The sequence below is a fragment of the Oreochromis niloticus genome, linkage group LG15 (assembly GCF_001858045.2).
Source record: "Oreochromis niloticus isolate F11D_XX linkage group LG15, O_niloticus_UMD_NMBU, whole genome shotgun sequence".
NCBI classification, from domain to species: Eukaryota; Metazoa; Chordata; class Actinopteri; order Cichliformes; family Cichlidae; genus Oreochromis; species Oreochromis niloticus.
This window is the reverse complement of record NC_031980.2, coordinates 16,985,233-17,012,187: the sequence shown is the minus strand read 5'-3', so window position 1 is coordinate 17,012,187 and position 26,955 is coordinate 16,985,233. Positions and strand designations below refer to the sequence as shown.

Below are 26,955 nucleotides of genomic sequence, written 5' to 3'. Positions count from 1 at the left end.
AAACTATGAGTTTGTGTGAATGTACGTTCACTCAAGGTGTGCTTGTCTGTCAGTGGGTGCACGCAGATGTGTGTGTATGTGTGTGTGGAGCTGTGGATCTCCTAATTTAGCCTCTAGAGAGCTGAGACGTCGGGGTGTCAATCTCACAGCGCCGCTTTTTTCCCCACTTAACTTTTTAACCGAGTTTCCTCCTCTTTGCAATCCTCTGTATTTATAGCTGCCAAGCCTGGAGCAGCCACGTATGTCTCAGTGTGCGTGCGTGCGTGCGTGCGTGCGTGCATGCGTGTGTGTCTGCGGTATTTACCAACATTAAGCTCTTTGTGTTGCATGTGTGTGTAGATGCACAGCTGTTGATATTGTGGGGTTAGGGGTTTGGTATTTCAGTCAATTTCCACAGAGACAAAGATGAAGCACAACGCGCGAGAGACAGAGGAAGTGTGGAAATCGCTGGAGGAAATAGAGAGAGCATAGGAAGAAAGACAAGGAGGTGAAAGGGATGAGGAGGGAGGAGGGATGGTGGCGCAGGGTTTTAAAGGGGGTAGAGGGATGGATGGAGTGATGAGGCAGAGTTCTGGCCAGGCGAGCTGCTCTGAGACTAATTAAGGTGAGGGCACTGGCAGAGACGAGGTAATGATGAAGAAAAGGATTTACTCCCTCCATCCCTTCGTATAAGACACACACCACCGCCTCTCTACTCAGCTCACCCTCACCTCCTCCTCTTCTCCACCTTCATCACTTGTCCATCCCTCGCTCATTCCTCCCGGTGTCTTCCAGTCCTCGTCATACTTCTCTGAACCAGTGGAACGCTCCTCGTCTGCACAGAAGCAGAGTAGACATAATTGTGACAAAAGGAAACGTTGGTCAGTGGTTTGATGTATAAAAACTGCAATGTGGGAGTTATTGTCATTGTAGGATCAGTGCAAAAAGATCTGTGTGTGATTTTGTTTTTACTTCCCATTAGTGTTATTTTGTTTTTTCAACTTCCCTGAAAGTATTGAAAAATATAGAACATTTCCGTAGTTTCTACCTTTTGTTCAAATGGCTGGTTCCACTAAATATTTTAATTACCTTTTAGATTGTGAAAATAAGTAGTAAGGAGTATCTATTCTTTTTCTACATTATAAGATTACACAATCGTCTGGTCACCTGTAAGAATTAGGACGCATAGTGTGTACTGTAAGTACAAGATCCTGTAAATTAAATGCAGAATTTCATATCTTCCAAACACCAACATTCATTTTAGAAAATAAGAAATCAGTAAATGTATTTGAACCTAATGACTGGTGAGTTTTGCTAAACAAAGAACTATTTAAATGATGTCTTAGAAGTATTGAGCTTGAAGTGCTTCAAAATAATTTTTCAACGTTGGGGAAAAAGCTAATAAAAACTAATAAAAAGAGTGACAGACAACACCAATCAGTTTTTAGGGTTAATTTAAGGATTTAGTGGGAAAATACCTAAACGCCAAACAACACTAAAATGCATGAACACTAAAGCGCTTGTGTTACATTTGTTTCCGTATTTTAGAAAAAGAAAAGAAGTCACCACCGCTGTAGGTTTTATTTACAATATGTCTTTCTTTTGCACCTTTAGGCCTTTCGAGAATTATAATAAAGAGACACCTTCTTGGCATTTACACGTCACAACAGGATTCTTAAGAGATCATTCCCACTGTAGCACACTCACTTTTCAAAGTTTCAATTTCTTTGCTTTGGACAAAAGTGTCAAAAGTGAATGCAGCAGATAATTGGGGGGGACTCTGACCTTGTTTATCTGCACTGCTATTTAAAACAGTGCAAGACTTTATTGAATCACATGTGCATACAGTACACTGAATAATACAAATGAGCAAGAAATTGCAGCTTGTTATTTTGTTATTATTTTGTAGTGTCTTCACTTTACAATATAAAGTGCCTTGAGGTGAATGTCACTGTGATTACATGACCTCATAATAACATAGTTAATCTTTTATAACTTCATCATGTTATTGTTTAATAGACATTGTTCCTGTTTAAAATATATCTTTTGATCAAATATGTTGGTTCTTTTTAAATAAAATATTATAAGTTCATGCCAAGTTTTAAATATCCCTATATTGTCACACCACAGCACTCCTTAAATCAATATTCAGACTTTATGTGAAGATTACCTTTTCATAGCTGAAGAAATCTATGTATTAATTAGGAATCATTTATTTTACAATTCCTTCTCCAACACTAATGTTCCTCTCTTGTTCTCTCTTCTATTCACTGTCAAGCACATGTGTCTGCTCACTTGCTCCAGCTGTGACTCTTCCACCAGTTTTCTCCACCCTCCGTCTTCCCCCCTCTTGCTCCTCGGGCATCTTTCCGTGGGCCAACAGGAAGCAACAGCAGCTTGTCATGAGGCCTCCTGTTCCAGCCCCGCCAACTGCGTTCCTGTCAACCACCGGCGATACATCCCTTTTCCAAATGTTCACTTCCACCCACACGTATCCTACATCTGCTACTCACTGTGTTTTGGTGTCTTCTTGTTACAAATTTGCATACAGTTTACAGAAACAGACTCATATCCTCTCCTGTTGTCTGCGCCTGTCACTGCTTGACTGGAATTATAACGCTGAGGTGAAATGTCTCCTCACTTTAGTTTGAGCAAATGTTCAGCAGAATGCCTCTCATCAGACATTCAAACACAACATTTGGCCCTATGTGTGCAATTTGTGCAATGAGCTGTATTTAAAATGACAAAAAGATAAAATCAAAGGAAGTCTCCTACCACTTTTACACTTTAAGGTCAATTTTTGTGTGATGATCAACAGGTGTTTAATGCCATCTGTGGCTCCTTTTGATATGCTCAAGTCATTTTCTCAACTCTAAATTTGGCTTTTATAATAGAAAAGTTTCATTGTTTACAGTAACTCAGAGTATATTTGAGGGTTTTGCCTTAGACCACCACACTGGATTTTAAATCCAGAAGTTCAAAATGCATTGGAAAATTAACTGACAAGGTCACATGACGTCTGTTCCTCTGTTATTTCATGAGAAATAACACAGACGTGATATCTGAAGTAGATTCAACTAAAGCTGATGATGACAGAATTATTTCCATGGATAAGAAAAATGACCTTTAAACACCTAAAAGAGTGAGGAACACTCTCGAGAAGGCAGGTGTATCATTTTTGCCTTAATGAAAGCAAATGTGGAGGGTTTAAAACAAGTTTAAAACCACTGGTTATACTCATGAACTAGAAGACCAGAAGAGGTGTTTCTACAAAAAATGCAAACAGATAAAATCAAGAGTAACTTGTTCCAGAATGATGGTAGGATAAAGAAATGGAAAAGAAGAGAAACAACTCATCATCTGAAGCACACGCATCTTCTTTCCCCATCACAAAACCAAAGGAAGAAAGACCCAAAAACAAGCAGCAACTGAAGGCAGCTGCAGTAAAGCCTTCGCAGAACATCTCAAGTGCACAAACAGCCTTTGGTGATGTGGCTTCGAGACTTCAGGTAGTCACGGACTGTAAAGTATTTTCATGCAAGTATCAAAAACAATCCTTATTTTCAAAATTATGTTAGTTTTTCCAGTCAGTTGTGAGCCTGTGAAAATCTGAGAATCACATTTGTGCACTGTGTGAGTTAGACATGTTTCTCACTACAGAAAACACTTTGTTTATCTAAGGCGAGAGTGTTTTCCGAGCAAGGCGGTCAGGAGTCAGGACACATGAAGCTCACTTTGTGCTATTTTTGACAAGGGACAGTTGGGCATTATATAGAACTTGTACTGAAGAGCTGACAGGATAAAGACTGTTTAAGGTCCAGTCAGGGAGTGTTGGACATTTTATTCTCCTATAAAACTCCACTGGATAATGTAAAGAATAGTCCAGTGCTGCTGTGAACTGCAGGACCTAAAAAGTTATATTGACTAAGTATAAAAAAGCAGCTTGCAGATCTTAATTAAGGAAGTGCAGAAAGTAAATAGTTGGGGCAAATATGACAGTGCCAAGCATCATTATCAAACTTTCATAACTTTCAATAACTTTTTAGTCTTAGGAGCTTAAGAAGAACTGAAGGACACCCGAGTGTGATTACTGTGTTCAAACCTGCATTAAAAAAAACACACTAATGGGATACGCAGGTGCTGTGAGTCAGGTAATAAACCATCTTTGGTTTTTAAAAACTTTTCATGAATAAGGGGTGAATCTGACTGAGCAGCCATATCCTGGTTTATTATCTATTTCACTCTGAATGGTACCCTAATTTACAAAATGACCATTATGATTGGTAGTAAACTGAAAAAATACAATGAAATTTTCTAAAGTAACATAATGATCCAGTCAGTCCTTGAGTAAAAACATATAAGACATGCTACTGTACATTTTTACAGTATAATACAATATTACCATGTTGCATGAGGTAATGAATCAAGTGATCTCTTGTGCAACCAGTGCAGTCACCTTAAGTTTTAGGTTTACAAATCATAAAGGAGATTATGACAGTTACATTTTTTTCTCCATTCACTTTTACTGTTATGATACACCCAGGAAATTAATGACTGGCTTCATTTGCAGCCACAGCATTTTCACATCAATTTGCAATACCTAAGGTATCTGACGCTCCTTCATTCCTTCAGATAGTCTTTGAATTTATGCCTTTATCTTTTCATTGATTTTCACTTGTAGACTCTTGTGACCGGCAAACATGGACAGACAGTGAAACTGTATCTCAGAGTGTGTATTCCTAAAAAAGGAAAGGAAAAACAAATGTTTCTCCCTTTGTATTTGGATCAGAATAAACAGACCTCTGCCTGAGGTCTTAGAGCAGGTCTTAATTATTACATTACAAATAAGTGTCTTTCTTTGCATGCATGTTTAGTGATGCTGTATTTCTATTTTTGGAAATTTGACTTTTATATCTGGTTCCTGTTTTTACCATTCGTTTCATTTAAGGTGTCACTTTTACTCATTTCTTATCAGCCTTTTCCTTTATGCATGATGACTTAAAGAGCACCAGAACAGGTGTCATGTTGGCTATCAGTGTAGCAGAACAAGAGCGAGGAGCAAGCTGTTGTGCAATAGCTTTAATTCCACCGTTAATTATTAAGATATGTTGTCACACTGTCATTATAACACTGTTAAGATCTCATATTTATATTAGAGCGTCTCTTAGAGTTAGTCACTGTGTAAATATCCTAACCTTAGAAAAAATCGGGAGTGGCGACTTCAGTTTTTAATGAAGCTACAAGGAGAACATATAGAGTAAAAACAGTACAGTCGAAAAACAGCTTACCCTTTATTTGCATTTGTGCCCTTATACAAATTCTGAAAGATCAATTTTCAAATCTGACGTATCTTTCTGTAATATTACAGCTGAGTACATCTTAATAACATGCTAGAAAGAATAATGTGTTCCCCCACAAAATTGCAGAGCACTGTGTGGAATTCATGCATCACTAATGGTTAGCTTTTAATTCCTCTGGTTTCAATGGAAATACAAGTTCTCTGCTTTGCTGCACGTCATTGTACACTGGCAGCGCTTCTTTAGTTTTTCTTCCAAAGAAAGTCAGTGAAATAACTAGAGAGAGGAGAAATCCTTCTAGAAGTGCACCCTGTGTACTTTCACATGCAATGATGGGAGGAAGCAGCATGAAGATAGCATGTTTGATCACAGCACACATCGGAAAAAAGAAGAAAGCCACTTTGCTGGTGGAACTTTGGTGTAGGGTTTTTTAACAGACTCCCTCTGTAAATGACTACACTGCACCACCAAAGCCAGTGTAAATACGTGAAAGAATGCAAAAAATAATTCAGTGTGCTTTGACATAAAAGAAGACAGTGATACTGGGAAACGGTGGCAAGGTTCAATTTCCAGTACTTGAGTGATAAAGAAAAACGGGATATAAAGCCCAACCATGTCTTACTTTAACATAAAGCCGTGCGCTGATGACACAAAAGCATTTTTAAAAAAAATAAATATAGCAGTAATTCCCTTGTGGTGAATGTCGTACCCTTGTTTAGATCATATCAGATGTACAAATAATTAGAAACCATAAAAAGTAGTACTGTTCAATGTTTCAAAGAAGAAATTATTTACAGTAGGATTATTTTTCTTTTTCACTATTTTTCATTTTTTTAGCATCTGGACCAGCAGTAAAGGCCTTACAAAGCAATGTTCAGCCTCTTAGAGCTATGTTTAAAAGCCCATTTGATAGCCCAAGATCTAAAAGAGTTCAGCTCTGGAAGGATAATATTAGATACTAATAATAATAATAATAATAATAATAATAATAATAGTAATAATAATAATAATGAAATATTTCCATCTGCATCCTTAAAAACATTGTCTTTAGTCTAAATATCAATTTGTGTTAACAAAGAGTTGATACAGGCCCAAATAGAATATTATTGTAATATTAAAATATGTAATAATAAATAAATAATAATAATATAGGTTAAATATTGGATAAAATCTTTCTAGGTGGTGTGGGGAGATTCTTGTGAACTCTGTTTTCTCTTGTGAGTAACAAAAGTGGAACAAGTCCCTCTTAATGTGTGGATGTACCAGCTTTTTTCACTTCCACTTGTATGCTGTGCTATGCATGGTATATACAGGTTTATAGTTGGTTCTAACAGGCTTTATCATATTTAACCAAATTTCAACATGAGGTGGCATACATAGGTGGATGCCTGGTTTAATAGATTTTCATGGTGTAAATTAATAAGTTAATCTGTTAAAGACCTTAAACAGAACTGATTTAATTCATCTAAACTGATACTGACTAACAGTTGTTTTATATTAACTGACCTTACAAACTGCTTCTATATGCCTAGTTTTTAACAAAACGTAATCAAAATGGTCCAAAATGGGAATAAACTGAACCCAACTGGATTGAAAGACTGAACTGGAGAAAGACTAGAGCGTTGAGATCAAAGTTTTACATTCAGCATATATAGAGAGACAAATTACATAGTCAACGAAACCTCAAAGGGAAGTGCCGCTGAAGGGTTCAGCAAAGTGATTTGTAATTTTAACTTCTCACAGATGGTATAGCCTAAAGTTCACGGTAATAGTTTGCATAGTAGTGTCCAATGAGGTCTAACGCTAAGCCATAAACTGTACATAAAAGATGGAGGTAGATTCCAGTCTGGATTCACCCTAAACATGAGGTTTTTTTCGGTGCCGGTTTAGCTCAGTGCCTTGAGTGGGTGACCACATGCCATATGGCTGAGCTGGGGCCCTTTGCCCTATGTCTTCCCCCTTCTCTCTCTGCCCCCACTTTCCTGTCCTCTCTTCACTGTGTCTATCAAATAAAAAATAAAAAATATATATATGAGGTTTTCTCACGGCTAGTAGGGGACGACTGCCCTATTTACAAATTTAAGTCTGATTGCATGAAAGTATGCACATCGTTTATCCTGTCTTCCTTCTCTCACCCCAACCGGCCGCTGCAGATGGCCGCCCCTCCCTGAGCCTGGTTCTGCCGGAGGTTTCTTCCTGTTAAAAGGGAGTTTTTCCTTCCCACTGTCGCTAAAGGGCTTGCTCACAGGGGGTCATATGATTAGGTTTTTCTCTGTATGTATTTGTGGTGGGGCGTGGTCTGCGGTGCCGTGCAGGGAGGGCGGATGCACCTGCACGGCATCCGTAATCACGCCCGCCAAGTTAAAACACGGGGACTCAGGTGTGTGGGGGTGGTTTTTGTGGTGAGAAGTGTAAATAAAATGGCTCTGAATGTTGATCCGTGGTCCCGCCGTGCCTTATTCTCACCACACTGGTGCCGAAACCCGGGAGGCGGCACGGCGGGCCTACAACCGAGCCGGAGGAGAGAGGATATGGCCCAGATGGGGGCCGAGATGGCGGCCGCACAGCGGGAGCAGGCGGCGGAGGTGAGCTGTCAGCGGGAAGACCTGCGGGCCGAGACCGAGCGCCATTTGGAGAGAATGGCGGAGCTGGCGACGCTGCTCCAGGCCTGGGCGACACCGCCGCCACCACCCCCGCCAGGGTCGCCTGATAGTGGGGAAGCGGTGGAGGAGCCGCGTGGGGCATCTTGGGAGCCGGAAGTGGTGGACGAGGCGCGCAGGGGTCCGCGCCTGCCGGAGGAGGGGGAGCAGCCAGGTGAAGGGCTGTTCCTGCCGGGAGCGGTAGAGGATCTGCTCAAACCGGAGGCGGCGGACGAGGGGCGCGAGGGTCTGCAGCGGCCGGAGGAAGAGGAGCCGCGCGAGGGGCTGCTCGAGCCGGGAGTTGTGGCGTTGGCAGCGGTGACGGAGGAGGAGCGCGAGGGGCTGCTGGAGCCGGGAGCAGCGGCGGCCGCGGTGAAGGAGGAGCCTCTCCCGCCAGCGGTGGAGGAGCTGCTCCAGCCGGGAGAGGTGGAGAAACTGGGAGGGGAGACGGCCAGGGGAGCCTGCTCAACCTGGGCCCAAGGTCGAGGATCGAGCTACCCCTGAGCGTCAGGTGCCGGCCCAGTCGCCCGGGGTGAGGGGCTCAGTACCGGGCCGGCGGGGTCGTGCCGGCTTGCCAGGTAGCCGGCCTTCGGACCAGTTTCGCCGCTGCTGCTGGAGGCGTGGCCGACCCCCGGACCTGCCTCGCCGCAACCGCCACTTGAGGCGTGGGCGGCCTCCGCAAGTGACTTTGCCCTGTTCCTAGGTTGGGAACCGGTGAGGTGGGGGAGTAGGTTCGGCCAGATGACTCCCCGGCCTCAATCGGGCGATGGCGGTGTGTAGTGGGGCGTGGTCTGCGGTGCCGTGCAGGCAGGGTGGACGCACCTGCACGGCATCTGTAATCACGCCCGCCGAGTTAAAACACGGGGACTCAGGTGTGTGGGGGTGGTTTTTGTGGTGAGAAGTGTAAATAAAATGGCTCTTCAAACTAACTGGAACTCAGAACAACTCATAACAAGTAACAGTGGAACAACTACCACCAAGTCCGGTGCACATTTGTTTGTAAAAACACACTATCTGGGCACACGCCCCAATAGAGTCTCACAAGGATGAGTGGTCCTGCTCTTGCATCCACACACAATGCGCATAATCCTCCATTTTGGAACATGTTATGACCAAGATTTACAAACCAGATTTCATTTTTTATTAATATGACCAAAAAGGAGTGACTAAGCCAATATATTTACCATGAAAGTATTAACATAGTTCAAGTTAGAAAATAATTTTCTGCATAGATTTCTATGACACATGACCTTTTTGCAACCATAGCTATCGCCATCTGGTGGCCTTCCTCAACAGGTACATTTGTCTGACCTGGAAGCTGATCATGTTTTACACTGTCTATACATGAATGTCTATTAAAAAAATTACACAAGTTCTCACTCACCTAACATTTTCTTAATAGTAGGAAGCCTTCATACTCAAGCTGCACCATGTCATACACACTTCACTCCTCTCATTATATGCAAAATACACCCTCTCAATGTAATGCTCTATTTAAGCTGTTGAATTTCCCCATCACTCTCATGTCAGCGCTGCTGCCAAACAGAATCGCTGCCTGCTGTTTCAATCCCTCCACCTCCCCAGAATCCACCTGTAACCTCCAGAGGGATGATTACTCACCACTTCTTAAATTTCTGTGTGTCATATTTCATCGCAGTCTCATGCGAATTTATGCAGAAGTCACAGCCTTTAATCTACAGATTTACATTTGTGGACGCAACTTTTCAGCATTGTTGTCATGTCCCTGAATATGACTTCGATCAGTCTCCTCTCATATGTACAGATTCTTCCATGTACACAAAATGAATATGTTCCACTTTAAAAGGCAATTAAAAGAAGGTTGGAGGGACCGGTGGTGGAGTGAATCATTTCACTTCTTACGGTGTGCGTCACAGACTTCTGACTTCATCTGTATATTTTTTAAATATGCTCTTAGTTAACTATATGTGGCTTGGTGAATTTAGGTTAGACATGAAAAACAACTGGGATGGGTTAAGGGACTAAAATGGGCTTGAGTAGATTTTGAAAATGATCATGGTTTCACTTAAAGTACAACAGATGCCCACTTCCTCTGAACCATAATAGATGAGTGCCCTTCGACATGATTGCTTTCATATTTTGCTACGAGACTGGCCTGCATATTTGCGGGGAGTTATATGGGCTTGAAGCCCAGATGCCAAACACCACCCATATTCTGTAATAAACCAATCATTTCCGAACTCAGCTGTGAGGTTAAACTAAGTTCATGTACTTAATTGCTAGATTCAAAGAGTAATTAGTGCAGTTATTATTATTATTGATGACACTGATAGAGTAATAATAAATAATAATGAATGGCACTCGTTAGGGTCTCACTGCCATATGCGTGAGTCGTGTCTGTCCAGTTGGATCGATTCCTTGCACATGATGGCGATGGCCAAACTCAAGGATTTAAAATTGTACTCCATAAACCAGTGGTGATGTCACTACATCTATGGCTATCTTTTATCTACAGTCTATCTACCAGATTTCTGGTAACTTTTGGTAAATTGCATTATTTCTATCAGTTTGTGTTCTGGCACGGTAGTTTTGTATTACAGTTTGCACAAACTCAAAATCTGATTCTTCATAAAACTGCAAAAACTTTCTCAATTTTTAGAGAACTTTGATTAGTGCATGGTCAGCAATCTGTCACGTCAACACCTTCCCGCCACCATTTTCTGCAGTACTGACTGGAAATGAGTTTTTGAGCAATACAGAGATTTTATTAATTATATTTCAGTACATTCAGTCTAGTTACAGTGTTTAAATTTCTGCCTAATCAAATTAGCCTAAACCACCAATCCCATTCATTCAAGATTTAAAGGAGGATGAGTAGTAATCTACACATCCCGTGATGACTGGAAACATCTTGAACAACACATTGCACTGATGGCATGAAAAAACTTAAACTGAACCTACAATGAGGTTCTTACAGCAGCTCCAAAAGGGCGCGAGTTAGAGTCCAAACCAAAATAGCTCAACTGGCAAAAAAAAAGGATGACAAACTCAAAGAGGAAAATCAGCAGCGTCATCGCTATTTCTGTAATGTAAAAATTGATTTAGCGCAGGGTGAGGCAAAAACCAGCCCTTGACATCCATTACATATCAGTGTTTATTCAGTATTTGTTGTTGTTGTTGTTGTTTTTTCATTTTTTTTTACATCACTTTCAATAAATCCCACAAACAAGCTAAACAGACTTAAAAGAAAAGTCCATGAGTGAGTCGAGGGGTTGCGTGTAGTTCATGTATGTCTGAAGGACAAAGAGGAGTAGTCTGTGGAAGTTGTCAGACATCAAAAAGAAAATCAGAAGAAAGCTTTGTCATGTTCTATCGACATGTGTGAAGCTACATTGGGATTTTCTAAGTAGCTGGGTTGTTGTGTTTGTAGATTCTTGTTGTAAGCTGTAGATTTGTGTTTCCAGATGAAGTAATCATTATATAGCCTTGTTAAAATGACTAGGATTAATTTTCTTATGATAACTTTTACAGTAGAGGGTAATATGTTGCAGACTATAGAACATAATCCCCAAGAACTCTTTTCATTTGATCATAAATATCTACAAAGATTTGTTTAAGAATAAACAAATAAATGAGAGATTGCACTGAGATGCAAGGTCATGACTTCAGCTCTCAGTTTTTGTCTGCAGAACGGTGGGGGTGATGGCCTTTGACCCCCTTTAGAGTTCAACACCTAAGAGGCGGGGCCCGCAGCACTGTGGGTGCGCTCATTGGGCAAGGTCATTGGACATCTGAGCGCGGCAGGGGGACGTGATTGGACCGTGAGCCCTGTGCAGAGCACAGGATGCAGGTAAAAACAAGAGACACCCACACAGCATGAACAGATATAGAGAGAGGAGCAGGCTGAGACGAGAGAGATGGATGGATGGAAAGAAGGAAGGAGAGATGGGGAGAAAGGTGTTCGCGTGCGTGTGTGTCTGTGTGTGTGCGCAACAGAAAAGCCCAGATAGCAGTGTGTCAAGAGCGCTGTCAGTCACTCATCCATCCAGCTGGCTAATTGGCTCCTTACCCTCTCTCTCCCTCTTGCTCTCACCCTCTCTTTCCCTCACTCTCTCCCTCTACCTGCCTCCCACCATCCTTCCCTCCTTCCCTCGGTTGCCCTCTCTCTCTCCCTCCATCAGGCGTTGCTCCTAACTGCGTGCCGGAGGCCAAAATGCAGATGAGCTCTGCCTCGCGTCAGGGGAAGCTTCTGCTCTGCTTAATTATCCGTGTGTGTGTGTGTTTGTGTGTGTGTGTGTGTGTGAGAGAGAGAGAGAGAGAGAGAGAGAGAGAGAGAGAGGAAGTGTGAGAGAGAGAGATAGCTTATCAGCTTACCGGCCCACACACACAATGTTCATGCTGCTGCTGCTGTTACTGCTATGCTAAACAGCAAGGCATCCTGGGAATTGCAGTGACAGCTCATTTTGGTTTTTTTCATGGTCTATGTATGAAAGCTGCTGAGAGACAGCCCTTCCCTCCCTCCTGCCTCCCAACTTTCCCTCCTCCCTTTACACAAACACATACACACACTCTCACAGTCATATACACACACATACACATTCGCACACAGACACACAAAACCTTCTCTCTTTCCCCGGTGCTCATGGGAACGGGTCCGGGGCCTGTCACTAACCCTCCCCCACTCCCTCTACCCCGTTTCTCCCCACCACCTCACCCTCCCCTCATCGCGGCGGTGACAGGGCTTGTTGACAAACGCCAGCAGTCATCAGGGCACCATGGGAAATCTTCTGCCACCATTTTGTCAGCAGAATGACAGAAGTTGTTAATGTCTTGCCTCTCGCCCTGACACGAGATGCTGGGGCTGACAGACTCCGACATGCACCCCACACACACACACACTCAGACACACACAAAATTCGGAAGCACACTGCAGCGCATAGCCATAGACTAACACAAATGTCATGCTCGCGATACAGACACACATGACCATGCACACTCACACAGGCTGACATGCTGCACACACACCATTCATGTCCACATTTTGTGCCCCCATCCATAACTCTTCCCCATCTCACTCAACAAAACCAGTCTGTGTGTGCGCGCGCGTGTGTGTGTATGCTGTCTGACAACTAGATGTGTATGGATGTTTAGTGTGTGTGACTAGGGAGTGTTAATGAGGATATGTCTATGAGTGTGTACGGCTTCTAATGAGTTGTACGCCTGTGTGTGTGTGTGAGAGAGAGAGAGAGAGAGAGAGAGAGCGAAAACAGTGTCTCAGCTCTCGTTATGGATGCGGCGTATGCGTCTGATCAATAACATTTACAATCCCGACAGGAGATCGAGCCTGGCGGACAACCCTAACTGACCGTTATGAGAACATGATGAACTCCAGACAGAGCACGCGCACACACACACACACACAAACACAAACACATACAGATGCGTATGGGCAGCTTCTCTGGACAGCCAATTACCGTTCCTCATAATCCACTTGCTCCACACACAGCCTCTGCCATCCACCTGTGTACAGCCGGTGTGCAACTGACAGACGTCGAGATGTATTTGAGTGTGAGATTGTGTATATGAGGGTGTGGGTTGCTGAAGATGGCAAAGTTCCCACCAGAATCCACAAAGATACAATGTTTTTAAGCACAACGGACCCTCGATCAGATCAGCATCACTGGTTTACCTCAGTTCAGTGGGTCTGGCTGCACCTGTTAGGAACTGTACTCTGTTTAATGTCTCAGGGTGTTATTAAATCAAACACTGCAGAATCTGTTGAAGATGGAGAGAAAGGTGCCAGGCTTATATTTTCCATCAAAGTGAGAATTAGGATCCGCTTGGTTGGTGTGACTTGCAAGATTGTGATTTTGTGTCTTGGCAAGTGAACATGTCAGGAGGTTTTTGATCAATGTGGTGAATAAAATGAAGAATTGTAGAACTAAGGGTTGAATTCTCACACATTACTGCAAACAGTCATTGTCTCGTCCATGTACAATAATGCTCAGCGCTTCATAATTCTTTGAAACAGCAAACTAGAGTCCATATGGAGGAAATGCTACTCACTACACATAACACTACAACTTTGAATTACATTAATAAAGGCTACATGGTTATTGTGTAGTTATGCAGTGGGGTTAGCAATTTCAGAAACTGTTTCCAAAGATGGTTTTGTCCATTTATTATTGTGCTTGTCTGGCTTAATGATACAATTGTTCTCCTCCTGCATTCACAGATGCAACTAAATAGTGCAATATACAAACAAAGTCTTTCTTTTAAAGGTTTCGTGACTGCAATACAGAGTCAACAATAATGAGTTTATGGACAGCTGCAAATCTTGTATTATTATCGTTATTATTATTATTATTATTATTATGACTTGTCTACAGGGTTTCTAACTAACAGACTAATCAACTGGGCTTCATTTCATCCACCCACCCAGAACATTTCTATCACTGGAGAGGATATTGTGTTGACATACATTTATTTCTTGGAGAATTACAGTGCAACGCAGTCTCACAGCAGTCTGTGAAATACTCTTGTTCATATAAAAGCATATGTACATGAACATGTTGTGCTTCAACAAAGTCTTTGTTTAGAGGTAGAAGGCTGGAGGTGTTAGAAATCTGCAAGAGAGGAGAATTCTAACTCTTCTAAACTTCTTTTTGTCCTTAGTTTTGACATTTTTAATGTCATTTTCAGTTTTGTGTTGTAGTTTGATGTTTGGTCAGGTTTTTTGAAATAAAACTATTCAATTAGGTTTAGTAAAACATCATGCTTTAGGTTAAAATACAATGTTTACCACTTGCTTGAATGGCTGAAACGTCCCTCCAGAGTCACTCTGAATTCTGTGATTAAATATTTTTTGTGTCCATGTACACAAATAAAGAGGTTGTATTTCTTTCATGCTTCGCGATTTGCCTCGAGACTTGGCTCTACTGTAATTTTAAACCATGACTTCATGCTAAAACTCATGCATTACTGATCAAGATGTTGCTGATCATAATTATGGTCAAACCAACATACTATGAGCACACACACACACACACACACACACACACACACACAGATGCAGTTTAATCATTAGTCATAAAAGAAACTAATTTTTGTTCTTGTCTTCAAATATATTGTGCATTAGGAAATATATTCTGGCTAGTAGTGAATTAGAGGCAAGAGATCACTGAAGAGATTATAAAATAATGTACATCTTATGAAAGGTCAGATATTATTACACCCAAAATCTTGGAGAGGTGAAGGAGAGGTAGATCCTGATTTAATGGCGCTCACAGCCAGACAGGGACCCTGGAGCATGTTTACACTCTCAGAGTTGTTGTTAAGATGTAGCCAGGAGGCCCGAAGTTTTCTGCCCCGCACTGTGTTTAAGTCATTCTGACATTACACAATGTAATCATTACAAATATCACCTTAACTATATTATGTGCAGTGGTTAGCACTGTTGCCTCACAGAGAGAAGATCTGAGGTTCAAGTCACCTTCAGGTTGGGGACTCTCTGTGGGCTTTTTCTGGGTACACCGGTTTCCTCCCACAGTCCAAAGACACACATGGGCTCGGATTATCTGATGATTTTAAACTTGCCAAAGATATGAATGGGAAAATTGTCATTATCAAAATCAGCTCACATTACTAAAATAATTGACAGATCTTTTAACACATCAGGCAAAAAAAAACTAGAAACAGTAGCTGACCAAAAAAATAAATAAATAAAATAAAATAATGGTAATAATAATTTGAAGCTATGGTTTTATGCTTAAAACTCCCAGTCAAATAATTTTCTTATGCTCACTGTACATTTGGAACACTCCATGACTATTTTAACTTCTTATCAGATGATTGTGAAAGAGGAGAGATAAATCTGAAGAGATCAACTTTGAGTTGTTATGCTTACTATTTACCAGCAGTTGGTGTCCTACTTTCATCATGAATAAGCTTGTTTTTTTAGCTCAGCTGCTAGCTGAGCTAAAAAAAAATTACACTGGTGGTTTCAGTCTAATTAGTGGATAACACATGTTTTTAATAATAGTTGTTTATTACTCGTGGACCAATTGTTTCATATTTAATTGTTTTATGCTTGATGTGTATCTTATGACACATTTGTACAAAAAAAACACAAAAAAAACCAAATCCACACTTTAATTTATGAGGTTTAGAGGCATTGATTTGAAATGCTCTGTTAAATCTGTCTTTGGACATGTTACTTAATGCAAATGATTTCACATTAGTTGTATGAGAGTGGTAATAATTTTTTCATATAAATCTTGACATTAAAATTTAATGTTTTTTAATTGGCAGTGCGTGCGGGATTGTGATACCCTGCTGTTTTGCTTGTTTAGGTTTGTGGGGGGATGTCAAGGCTTTTCTGCTGTGAGTGGTTATAACACTGTTAGCCATGTCTTATTTCACACTTTCCCAAACACGAGCTCACTGTAGCTGCAAATGACCATCAATTACATTGTAGTTGTTCACTTTCTCATGTGAAGAAGGCCACAAATAACTACCAGTGCAGATGACCCAACAACTAAAGAAAGAAAGAAAAGAAAGCTGTTAGTAGAACCTGTCACAGAGCTGCCTGCCTTATGGCTTCAGATGGACCACAAATGTCAACAGTGCTCATTTAACTTTATGATCTGTTAGAAGTTGGCTATTCTAACAAAGTACCAAACAAACTAAAGAAGCACCTATAAATGAGATATCCTTTTTGAAAGAAACCCGACCTATCAATGGCGGATCTGAACCACTTGTAGTAAGACAGCTTGTTGGAATGACTTCTTATAAAATGGTGGAGTCAAACTATATGCTAGTGAACCATAATGCAAATAAATACACACTTAGATAAATAAATAAAAATAATAATACAGGCATGTTTTGAAATCTTGGCTTTTCTTTAAGATTTGTCTTGGAAACAAAATGTCTGATATGACCAGATGTCTTTTTGCATCCAGAGGAGTCGCCCCCTGCTGCCCATTACACTCAGTGCAGGTTTAAAGCACCTCCCACTGGCGAAGCTGCTTTTAACGTTTATATACAGGATATGTTTAAGTACACACTTTCACCAATATTTAATACTTCTTTAAGATACTGGCTGACAGGCAGCAATATTTTTTTATTTCCAAAAAGAAAAGAAAAAAATGTTTTAAAAAGGGCTACATACTGAACTTTGAAGCTGGAAACAAAGTATCGATCTTATTGCGTTAGTATTGATGAATTTGCGATAAGATCGATATCTGGATCAATCTGTAGTAGGTAGTGTCATAACAACAGTGGCTGCGGTGACTAGTTTTGCTTTTTTTTAATGTAAAACTTTAAATTCAACCATGTATTTTAAAATTAACCGCAAGCTTCTATGCCCATGACTTACAAAAAAAGCATTATATATTTAGCATTAAACACAAATACATATTAATTTTTAGTGGCTTTGGTCGTCTCCTGTGGCACAATCACTGCTTTCTTCCCCGGTGCAGTGCTACAGTACAGCGCACTGACACTTGTTTCACAACACACGCGTGCACGCGCACACACTGAGCGCACTGGAGCAGGTGAGTCAAGCGCAGCTTTCAGCAGGTGCCGCCCCGCGTGTGAGCCGGCTAGGACGAGATGAAAGACACCGCTGCAACTCCCAATCTCTCACCGGTTCCCTCCCCTCCCTGCACCGCGCGAACACGCCGACCCCCCCTTCCTCCCCGCACCCTCCATCCATCCATCCACCCATCCCCACACACACCCTCCCCGCTTCCCCGCGCGCTCCGTGAGGTAGATTTGTAGTGACAGCAGCGGGTGCATTCGCCAGTCATTCTCCATAAAAGGTTCCGTCTGATCAAAGCCCCGCTGTGGCAGGGAGGCGGCCCGCTATATCGGTGAGTGTCTGCGTGTCTCCGGTGTCTCGCAGGGTTGAGGCGGTTTTGAAGCTCTATAAACACAAAACCCCTCTCTGTCTATCTCCCTGCTATTTACATTTGAGCTCCGTTTTGCCTTGGCAATAAAACATTGGTTTTATTCCCTCTGCCTGTAGCCCGTGTGACAGGCTCGGCTGCATTAATCAGCTCCTCCCGCTCAGAGTCAAGGATTCCTTAAACTGGAAGAATTAAATCTTTAAATACATTTTAAACGGAAATGTCTGACTGAAGTTATGTTAACAAGCCCCCAACCTGAGAGGTGTGTGTATTGAGCAGAGTCCCCGGTGAGCACTGAGGGGATCGTGCACACACACACACACACACAAAAGGCAGAAACGAGGCAATGTGTTGTTATACATTTACCCATCCCGCTGTCAATTAGACAAACACTAAAAGTTCAGCTTTTCCCCACAATTTGAACACCCGAATATCAGGATGATACCACTGCAACCTGAACTTTTTAAGTCACCTGCCAGTCATATTCCCAATTTTCCATATTCATGTTGTTTTAAATCACCAGGAAGCCTGAGCAATCCCTCTTTAGCTCCTCATTAACATCAGTCGTCTCGTCAGAAGCAGACAGCATTATTCACCATCAATTAAGTGCAGCGGCATCCGAAGACAGTCTACTGCTGACACATCTTGGAACAAGGCCGGGATGCAAATGCAAATAAAAAAAAAAGAAAGAAAGAAATTTGGCAATGCAAATTTAGGAAGCTGTTAAGACTTTAAGAGTAGACTCTGCACCCCCTCTACCCAAATTCTGTTATCTGCAGCACAAAGCTTTCTATACATTGATCTTTTTTCCCTCCTCACAACAGTTTCACTCCCTGCTGAATAAAACATAGATCATCAACACATTGCTTGAAGTTGTCCGTGCAACGAGGCCTTCTATCAGCAGAAAAAATGCAAATCTCACCAAGAAAGGAGCAAAATCTTAGGAACAAAGACCAATGTTGTTAATATATGAAATTCTACATGATTACTAGATAGACCGTTTCATTTTCTGTTTGCATCTGTACCTATATCGCAAAGTCCAACCCAACTGCTTCTGCAAAATTCTCTGATTTGTCACAAAATATTAAATACTTATATAATGAAAAAGACATTTTTCAGTCACTTTCCCATCCCGAGCATTGAGCTCCCAACCTTAATGCTCAGAACACATGAGCTATATTTGTGTTTAAACAAAAATGCACTTATGGCATCATCTTTTCTCACCACACACATTATAAAAATGCCAGTATCTCTGGACAATCAACCTCTCTGACCTTAAATGGACTTCCTGTTTGATTAAATTCAACCTGAAACTATGAAAGTTGTCAGCATTCTACCAACCAGTCGCCCCCTGCTGGCCATTAGAAATTGATCAGATCCACAGTTTTCTATTCTATTACTAGTTACAACTTGTTTCTTACTGCAAGCTAAAATCAGATGTCTTTAGTACAAAAGTTAAGCAGGAACAACTGAAACAGAAATGAGTCCAAGTGTAATTAACGCACCATTTAATTCCAACAGTCAGTAAGAAAAAAAAATTATTACAGCGTATTACAAACATTACACATCAGGATCACTGTTGCTCTTCTTAGAGCTAAAACTTTGCTATGTTATGTTGGACTCGCTGATAATGCTCTCGAGACACTGCTCGAGTCCACACAACAAAGCAAACATTCCTCATCGACAATCTGCTTAAATTCAAAAGCCCCTAAGCAAAGTTACATTTACAAGAGATCCTTCAGAGACACTCATACTGTATCTGACTGTTCTCCCATCAAGGCTAGGTGGTGGCCATATGTACACTCTGTTTTATCAATGTTAGTGTGTGTGTGTGTGTGAGAGAATGTATGTGTTTTTGTCTGTCTCAATGGTTTTTAACTGTGTTACTGGGGGTAAGCCTCAATCACCATGGCATGACCCTGGAAAATAGACAAGAGAAGAAGAAATTATACTACAAAATAGCGACTATGTTAATCTTAATACAATATATTACTCTGAGGTCTATACATTTTAATCTCTCAGTCACAACAAATCTTATCACCTTGGGAATTTTGAATTTAACAGTGTGTTACCTGTCCTCCAGCAGCACAGGCTGCTATGAGTCCATACTGTCCTCCCTCCTTCTTCAGTCTGTTTGCTACTGTGGTTGCCAGTCTGCAGCCAGTGGCACCGAATGGGTGACCCAAAGACAGAGAACCGCCCCACAGATTGAACTTCTCCATGGCAGGAGTCCCAACCTGCACACACAGCGAGCATCAGGTCATGAGTGGCGTAAACACCAGTGAAAACTCAACAGAGACATCAGCTCAGGTGGATGGATTTCAGCTGAGGATGTCCACTTGATCTCTACAAACTGTTATATGTGAATCTAAAGGCAAGAGTCAAGATTCTAGGTACCGAAAACCTTCTGGTGTGTTGTGTATAGTTTGACTAGCACTGGCCAATCATATGCGAGCGGGCTTTGGTAGTGTGCAGGTAGGCAGTTCATGTTGAGATCGAAACAGGAATACAACTGCTGTAACACAAACTATGAAACACTGGTCTATTATCTGACAACAGTTAAGTTGTTCATTACATAAAAAATTGTTGATGCTGTTAACAAAAAATGAAGGCCCAGATATTATCCACATATCCACCAATCAGCAGTCTTTGGGGCTATAAAATAAAGCAAGGGCCACAGTGCCAAAAACTCCAGCTCCTTGAGTGGTTGTTTGAGCTCTGCTTTTAAAATGTTTAAAGGCTGTATTAAGATTGCTATCTTTGGATGCAGTGTGCTAACCAAGCTAGGTAACAGTAGCCCATAACTTAATAATCAGTCTATGACAGCTTGATCAGAAGCCTTGTAACACTGGCAGTTTCCCAAGAAGCTAAATCATCAGGCAGCCCCCTGAACTTTTATATGACCCCAGTGCAGTTAAAGTGAGAAAGGTATTACAATACTTGATGCGATTGTGTAAAAATAATTGTTATCTAAGCATATTGAATTCTTTGTGGCTGTTCATGTTTTGTAGTACGCTGCAAGCATCAAGGTGAGCTGCATGGATCTAGTTTTTGAGAAGAAGCAAACAGATGACCAACAGCCATCTTTACCTTCGATTTCCTGCCCATGTACGTCTGGGCAAACCAATCCGAGTCCATAGCCTTCAGATTTGCCATGATCTGACCCTGAAAAACACACACAAATATATATCCACCGAGTTACCATGGAAACCAGCCTGGAAATTGATCTGTATTGATCCAACTGTGTTGAGTATGAAGCAGACACGTCAAATTTTACTCCAGCACGTGGACAACATTTATACTGTACATGACAACATGCTGAAACTCGATTAGAGGCAAACATAGAAATGTTGGTGGAGACGGACAGAATATTGATGGATCACATAGACTCACATGCTTTTTTCCCCCCTGAAATATATTGTAATAACTTACTGCGAATGCCTCATGAAACTCAAAGACGTCAATATCACTCATGGACAAGCCGGCACGTTCCAGGACTTTGGGTGTAGCGTACGTTGGCCTGAAAGAATCAAACAGAGAAAGCGTGGAGGTACAATAAGTGTTCTTTTCTTTTTAATAGTCCTCAAGACAATTAAGAAAAAGACCATCTAATCAAATCTACTGAGTAAGAAGTAGTGACTCACCCTAAAAGCAGCTGATCTTTGGGGTCTTGAGACACATAGACAAAGTCTCTGCCAGGATAAAATGTTTAGATAAGGATATTGTGCAAACTAGCATTAATATAGAAGTTATTGTTAATCTACCAAGAAGACAGGGTTTAGATACCTGAGATAGGCTTTAGGCTTGTAACCCATAGCCAAAGCTTTCTCTTCAGACATGATGAGCACAGCAGAGGCACCATCGGTCTGAGGACACACAAACAAGAAGCTCAAGTTCAATATCCGAGAACAGTTTCCAAAACGGAAAATTTGGAAGAACTAGTTTGAACATGGTGACACAAGTGAACAAGACGGTTTAGGATAAAAGTGTTTCCCATATATATATATAATATTGACTTTGGGCCACCTAAGTCAAGTATAGGAAACTTTAAAAATCAATTTTGTTCCCCATTTTTTATCAGACAAAATGACAGAGTTGGACAATCCCTTCGCTTTTATTTTGAAGTTTGATCCCTGCTAACCAATGAGAGCTGCGCCTGCTCATCATCATCATCTGTGCAGTTAGGTCTTTTGTGGCAGTCTCCAGAGTTTCTCCACCATGATGGACTGCAGCTGGTGATGTTAGTCCCCTTTCTGATCTGAGGGTCCAATGTGAGCTGGCGGACCACTCTTATCAGAACTTGCACCAAGTGGAGAACTGGTTCAGGTGTTTGCTCAACTGAGATGACAGTCTGCAGAGCATAAGGACTACCATCGCCAGCTGCAGTTTCCGATGGTGGAATTGGTGTTCAACCACAGGATGAGGAACTTGCAGAAGAAGCTGCTTTATTCACACAAAGTATATGTAATGATTTTTTTTTTTTATGAATTTCCTGAATAAAGTGTGGGTGCACCTGATTAAAGATTTTTAAGTTATTTCCTAATAAAGAATAAAATATTGTCAAAACCAAACATATCTTTAAACCAGATACACAAAAGAAACCATTAGTGCCTTTTCTGTGTCTTTACCAGGAAAGAAGAGTTCGCAGCAGTGACTGTTCCATGAGGTTTAACGAAGGCAGGCTTTAGTTTGGCCATTTGCTCCATGGATGATGGCCGTATGCCGTTGTCCTTTGACACAATATCACGACCTGAGGAGACAAGAATGCCACTGTATTGTAAACATTTTTTTTAAAAGAGGAAAGCCTAAAGTCTAGTCCATTCCTGTTAGATTTTGTTAGATAATAACTAATATTTTCAATTTGAACCCTAACTCTACTTTCCAAATTGACTGAAAGCGAATTTTTCAAAAGTGATAGATGTCCAAGCGCAGCCAGATTATTTTAGCTGCTAATTATTAATTATATTTATTTCAGACAGAATTAGTACATATCATGCAAAACGCCACACAAATAACTGGTAGTCAAAAAACATAAAAAAAATCAAAATGTATAATTCAAAATTTCTCAAAGCCAATATGAAGTCTTTATATATTCTAAATAAGTCAATGAGTCAAAATAACATAATCTACAGTAAAGCTGGGTTTACCTGGCACTTTAAAGGAGATGACATCCTGCAGCAGCCCTTCGTCCTGGGCTTTTTTTGCCAGTGTGTGTGATCGCAGTGCAAACTCATCCTGCTCCACTCTGGAGACCCCAAATGCAGCAGCCAGACGATCAGCACTGTGGCCCATTGTCTCTGCTGTGGAGAACTCAGCCACAGCAGGAAGCTAGTACGGCACAACGGACAATTTAAAGGTTAAATACTATATGGTGTGAACAGAAGTAAGCAACTCTGAAATCAAACTAAAACTGAAAGTTGTTAAATTATATATACCTCCGGGGAGAGGTGTGCAAGCCGGATGCTGCCAATCAGACTGAGCCTCTGGCCGAGTGTCTTTGCCTTGTTTAGGGACAACATGGTTTTCCTCATCTTACGGCTGTGACGAATGGGAACGTCTGACATGAATTCCACTCCGCCTGCTACAACAGCATCACACTGACCAGCAGCAATCAGACCAACACCTGGAGAGATGGATAAAGAAGATGAAGATTAAACATTAAAACAACCATTAAAAACCAAAAGTAAAATCTAAGAATTGCATGAAAATAGGTCAAGATCCATAGGCTTTACCTATTTTTCCTAATATAATGAATGTGATTTGGTTTAACACAAGAGGACACATCTGATCAGTATCCCACTCCCCTGTCATTTTTACAGATTTTAATGACTTCACCTCCAACCTGCCAAATGTTTAAGCATTATTTTGATGCTTAAATATTAAGACCGGATGCCTTTTTTCATTTAGGATTAAATTTTATTCATTCTGCTCCTTGCCCATAGGAGCTGTAAACAACTAAAAAGTGCATATAGCAGTTTATCACTGTTGAAATGTACACCACGGTTTTGCAACTGCAATGCAGTACTACACTGAATATCAATAATAATAATAATATTTAGAACAAATTATACAGAGTCTCAGTGAAGAGGCTTCTTTTCCGGACATACTTGAGGTCATTGCCTGGTTGGAGGAGATGCAGGCCATGGTGACGGTGTGAGCTGGGATTTTGTCAGAGAAGCCTGCACCCAGTGCTGCCTGAAATCAAAGTAAACATAGAGCCGCATGATACACAAATGTAATTGTATTATGCATTTACAGATGATAAATCCACCACAATTATATTTCAGTACGCAATAACAAAGTTAAAGTTAACATTTACAATATGTGATATGTGTGCATACCTCTCTTGCTACGTTGCTGGTTTTAACCTCTTGAATGACTGTTCCATATATGATGTAGTCTACAGCATCTTTTGGTATACCTGTCCGGTTTAGCAGGCCCCTATATAAAAGCAAAAAAAAAAAGAAGAAAAAAAAGAAGAAGATATAAACAAACACACAGAATGAGTAATTTTTATTTATTTATTTATTTATTTTGCTCAACGAGGGACAAAAATAAATACTTGTTCATAAAGACCGTGTACAATGATCTGTCAGATCATTGTTCCGGCCTTCCTCCATCTCTTTCTTGTGTAAACTGATATACTTCATTCAGCTCCACTGCACTTTGCCCTCATATTACTTTTAAAGCTTACAATGTTTACTGCTTCATAATGACTAGAAGAGTCTAAGAGATATTTTAACAGATCAGCAGCAGTGCAGAGTGACACAGTACAACATATAAATGAAAAGTTGTTTTTAAAAATCATTCATTCAAATCATGGTAGCCTTGTCTAAAAAGTGTCCAAATATACAATTATTTTTGCAGGGTTTTTTGTGGGGGGGGTTTTATAGCACAAGCATTTACCCATTTAAACCTTGGATTTAGTTAGAACAAGTTCAAAACTAGATCTGCAAACTATTATTTAATTTGCAGATAAACATTTGACATCGACTTGGCTGGTCTCAACAGACAGTCATCAGAAAAACAATGCAACCATAGACTTACTGCAGAGCTGCTCTGGCCAGGTCATGTGGCATTAGGTCAGCATACCTGTGGAGACCAATCAAAAAGTTTTTTTTATTTTGTTTAGGCCACAAAAATTATTTTCCGCCACAAAAATTTCTTGACTGTTTTTTAAGTGTTCAGTACTCGGTGTAGCACAATACCATAAACGTAAAGTGAGTACACAAAGAAAAGAGCCGAGACATACGTGGTTCCAGACAACAGGAAAGGGGTTCGAACTCCTTCCACCAGCACTATGTTCTTTACACCAGGTCGAGTCAGCGTCTTCTTGCTCTTTGTCTGAACTGAAAGAAAATAATTAAAAATAAGATTCACAGCAAGGGCATCTCAGCATCTACTAGGGGAAGTAGGTTTATACACATTATGTCCAGGCAAATAAATCAGTAATTAAAGGCTTTGGTTACCATTCTACTTAAAAAAAAAATCTATAATACACATAGCCATAATATGGATAAATAAATTATCATTACAGTAAAAACTTACCTTGAGCCTGAAGCTGGGCTGTTGTACTGAGAGATCGTGCACCTTAGGCAAAGAAAAATAAAGAAATTATCATTATAAACCTAAAAGTACCAGATTTTAAATGTCAATATTGAACTGGAAGCAGCTGTGTTGCATCTTTAATTTCTGACTCTTAGTCATGTATTTCCTTAATTACTTACAGATATTTGAAATATATTAAACTGTTATGGGAACAAATGACAACTTACCAAATCGCACTGCCCAGGAAGAGCTGACTGAGCAGCTCCGGATTGGGTTCATCAACATGGAAGCCATTCTGTTCTATGTGGCAAGAAATGTTCAATGTTACTGCAAAGTTTATGGAAATGTTTAACATTTCAGATTCAAAACATTTTAAATTAACTTGGATATTTTAGGACTTCTTCATGTTTTTCTTAGAATTTCTTACTTTCTTTGTATGAATTCACAACAATTTAAAAAAAAAAAAATTCCTGAAACCACACAATCCATGGAGGATATATTTATTACTATTATATTGTAGCCTTATTGCGTGGGCAGGAGTGCTACACAACCACAACCTCTCAGATCATACTCAGCTCTACTTTCATGTCTGAGTCCTGGTTGTGTTTGATTAAAATCACTTTGACATATATCTTAAACAACACCTCTTTAGCATTTGCTCCTATCAATTCTTATTTTTATCTTTTTTAGTATATAGGGATTTTTATATTTTATTATGTGGTTCAATGACAAACTGAAAAATTACAAGCATCACCAAAACAGTTTCAATGTGCCTTGACATTGAGTCTGCTAATCTGTGGAGGTTAGGAAAGGGTGCACACATTCTTCAAAAATATATTTGGCAGAGGGTATTGCTGATCAATTTTACAATTATGAAAACATTCAGTTACCCCTCGAACTCTATGGATAGGGGCACTGTCATCCTGAAAAGGTAGGAGAATAAAGGTGACTAGTCAGAACTAACATACTCTTGATTTCCCCCCTACAGCACAAAAGAACCACCAGTTCCACTAATTTTAGGGCTCAGAGTTTCTTTCATTATAATACTTTCCTTTAATTTGTCATACAACAACGGTCACCCTGCCCAACCCCCTCTACCCTAGCTTTGACCCTTCACCTAGATTCCTCTCCTGGAGAATGACAGAGCCCTATGTGCAGAATCACAAGACTAATACTGACTGCGCATCGACAAATTATATAAATCCAAATAAACCAACAAAATATAACCTTATAGTATCGACGAAATCTAAAATAAAAACAGCGATTTAGCTGGAAGCTGCATGCAAGACTAGCTCAACTAGCTAGCTACTTGTGAGCTAAAATTTAATCATCAAAAATTCTTGCCGCTGTGTTTGAGATGAAAAAACCCGTTTGCAGAACCCCTATAACAGCTTTTAACTTTCTAACCTCACCAGATACGTTTAAGCTCACCTGTTTTATGGTTTATATGCCAGCACACTGCTTCCCTGTCTAATGACCGGCCAGACCCAGCAGGACTACAAAAACTGCTTTAAAGGACCCACCCAGTGACTAAGCTGGCCAACGGTGTGCCTGAAGCAAAACAATAAAGCACACATTAATATTACTAAATTACATTGCTGTTCA

At 40.6% G+C, this 26,955-nt stretch overlaps 1 protein-coding gene across 1 annotated transcript; it reads right to left on the bottom strand.

Annotated features, from left to right (window-relative positions):
• Positions 1-19,293: 19,293 nt before the first annotated feature.
• Positions 19,294-26,920, bottom strand: hadhb (hydroxyacyl-CoA dehydrogenase trifunctional multienzyme complex subunit beta). The gene is made up of 16 exons (XM_003446255.4): positions 26,782-26,920; positions 25,578-25,650; positions 25,351-25,392; positions 25,055-25,151; positions 24,850-24,894; positions 24,144-24,243; positions 23,910-23,997; positions 23,238-23,425; positions 22,950-23,130; positions 22,431-22,552; positions 21,589-21,668; positions 21,447-21,494; positions 21,235-21,322; positions 20,893-20,967; positions 19,875-20,039; positions 19,294-19,721 (listed from the first exon to the last, which is right to left on the bottom strand). The coding sequence occupies exons 2-16, from the start codon at positions 25,642-25,644 to the stop codon at positions 19,686-19,688; spliced, it is 1,422 nt and encodes a 473-aa protein (XP_003446303.1). The 5' UTR covers positions 25,645-25,650; positions 26,782-26,920; the 3' UTR covers positions 19,294-19,685.
• Between the last annotated feature and the right edge of the window lie 35 nt (positions 26,921-26,955).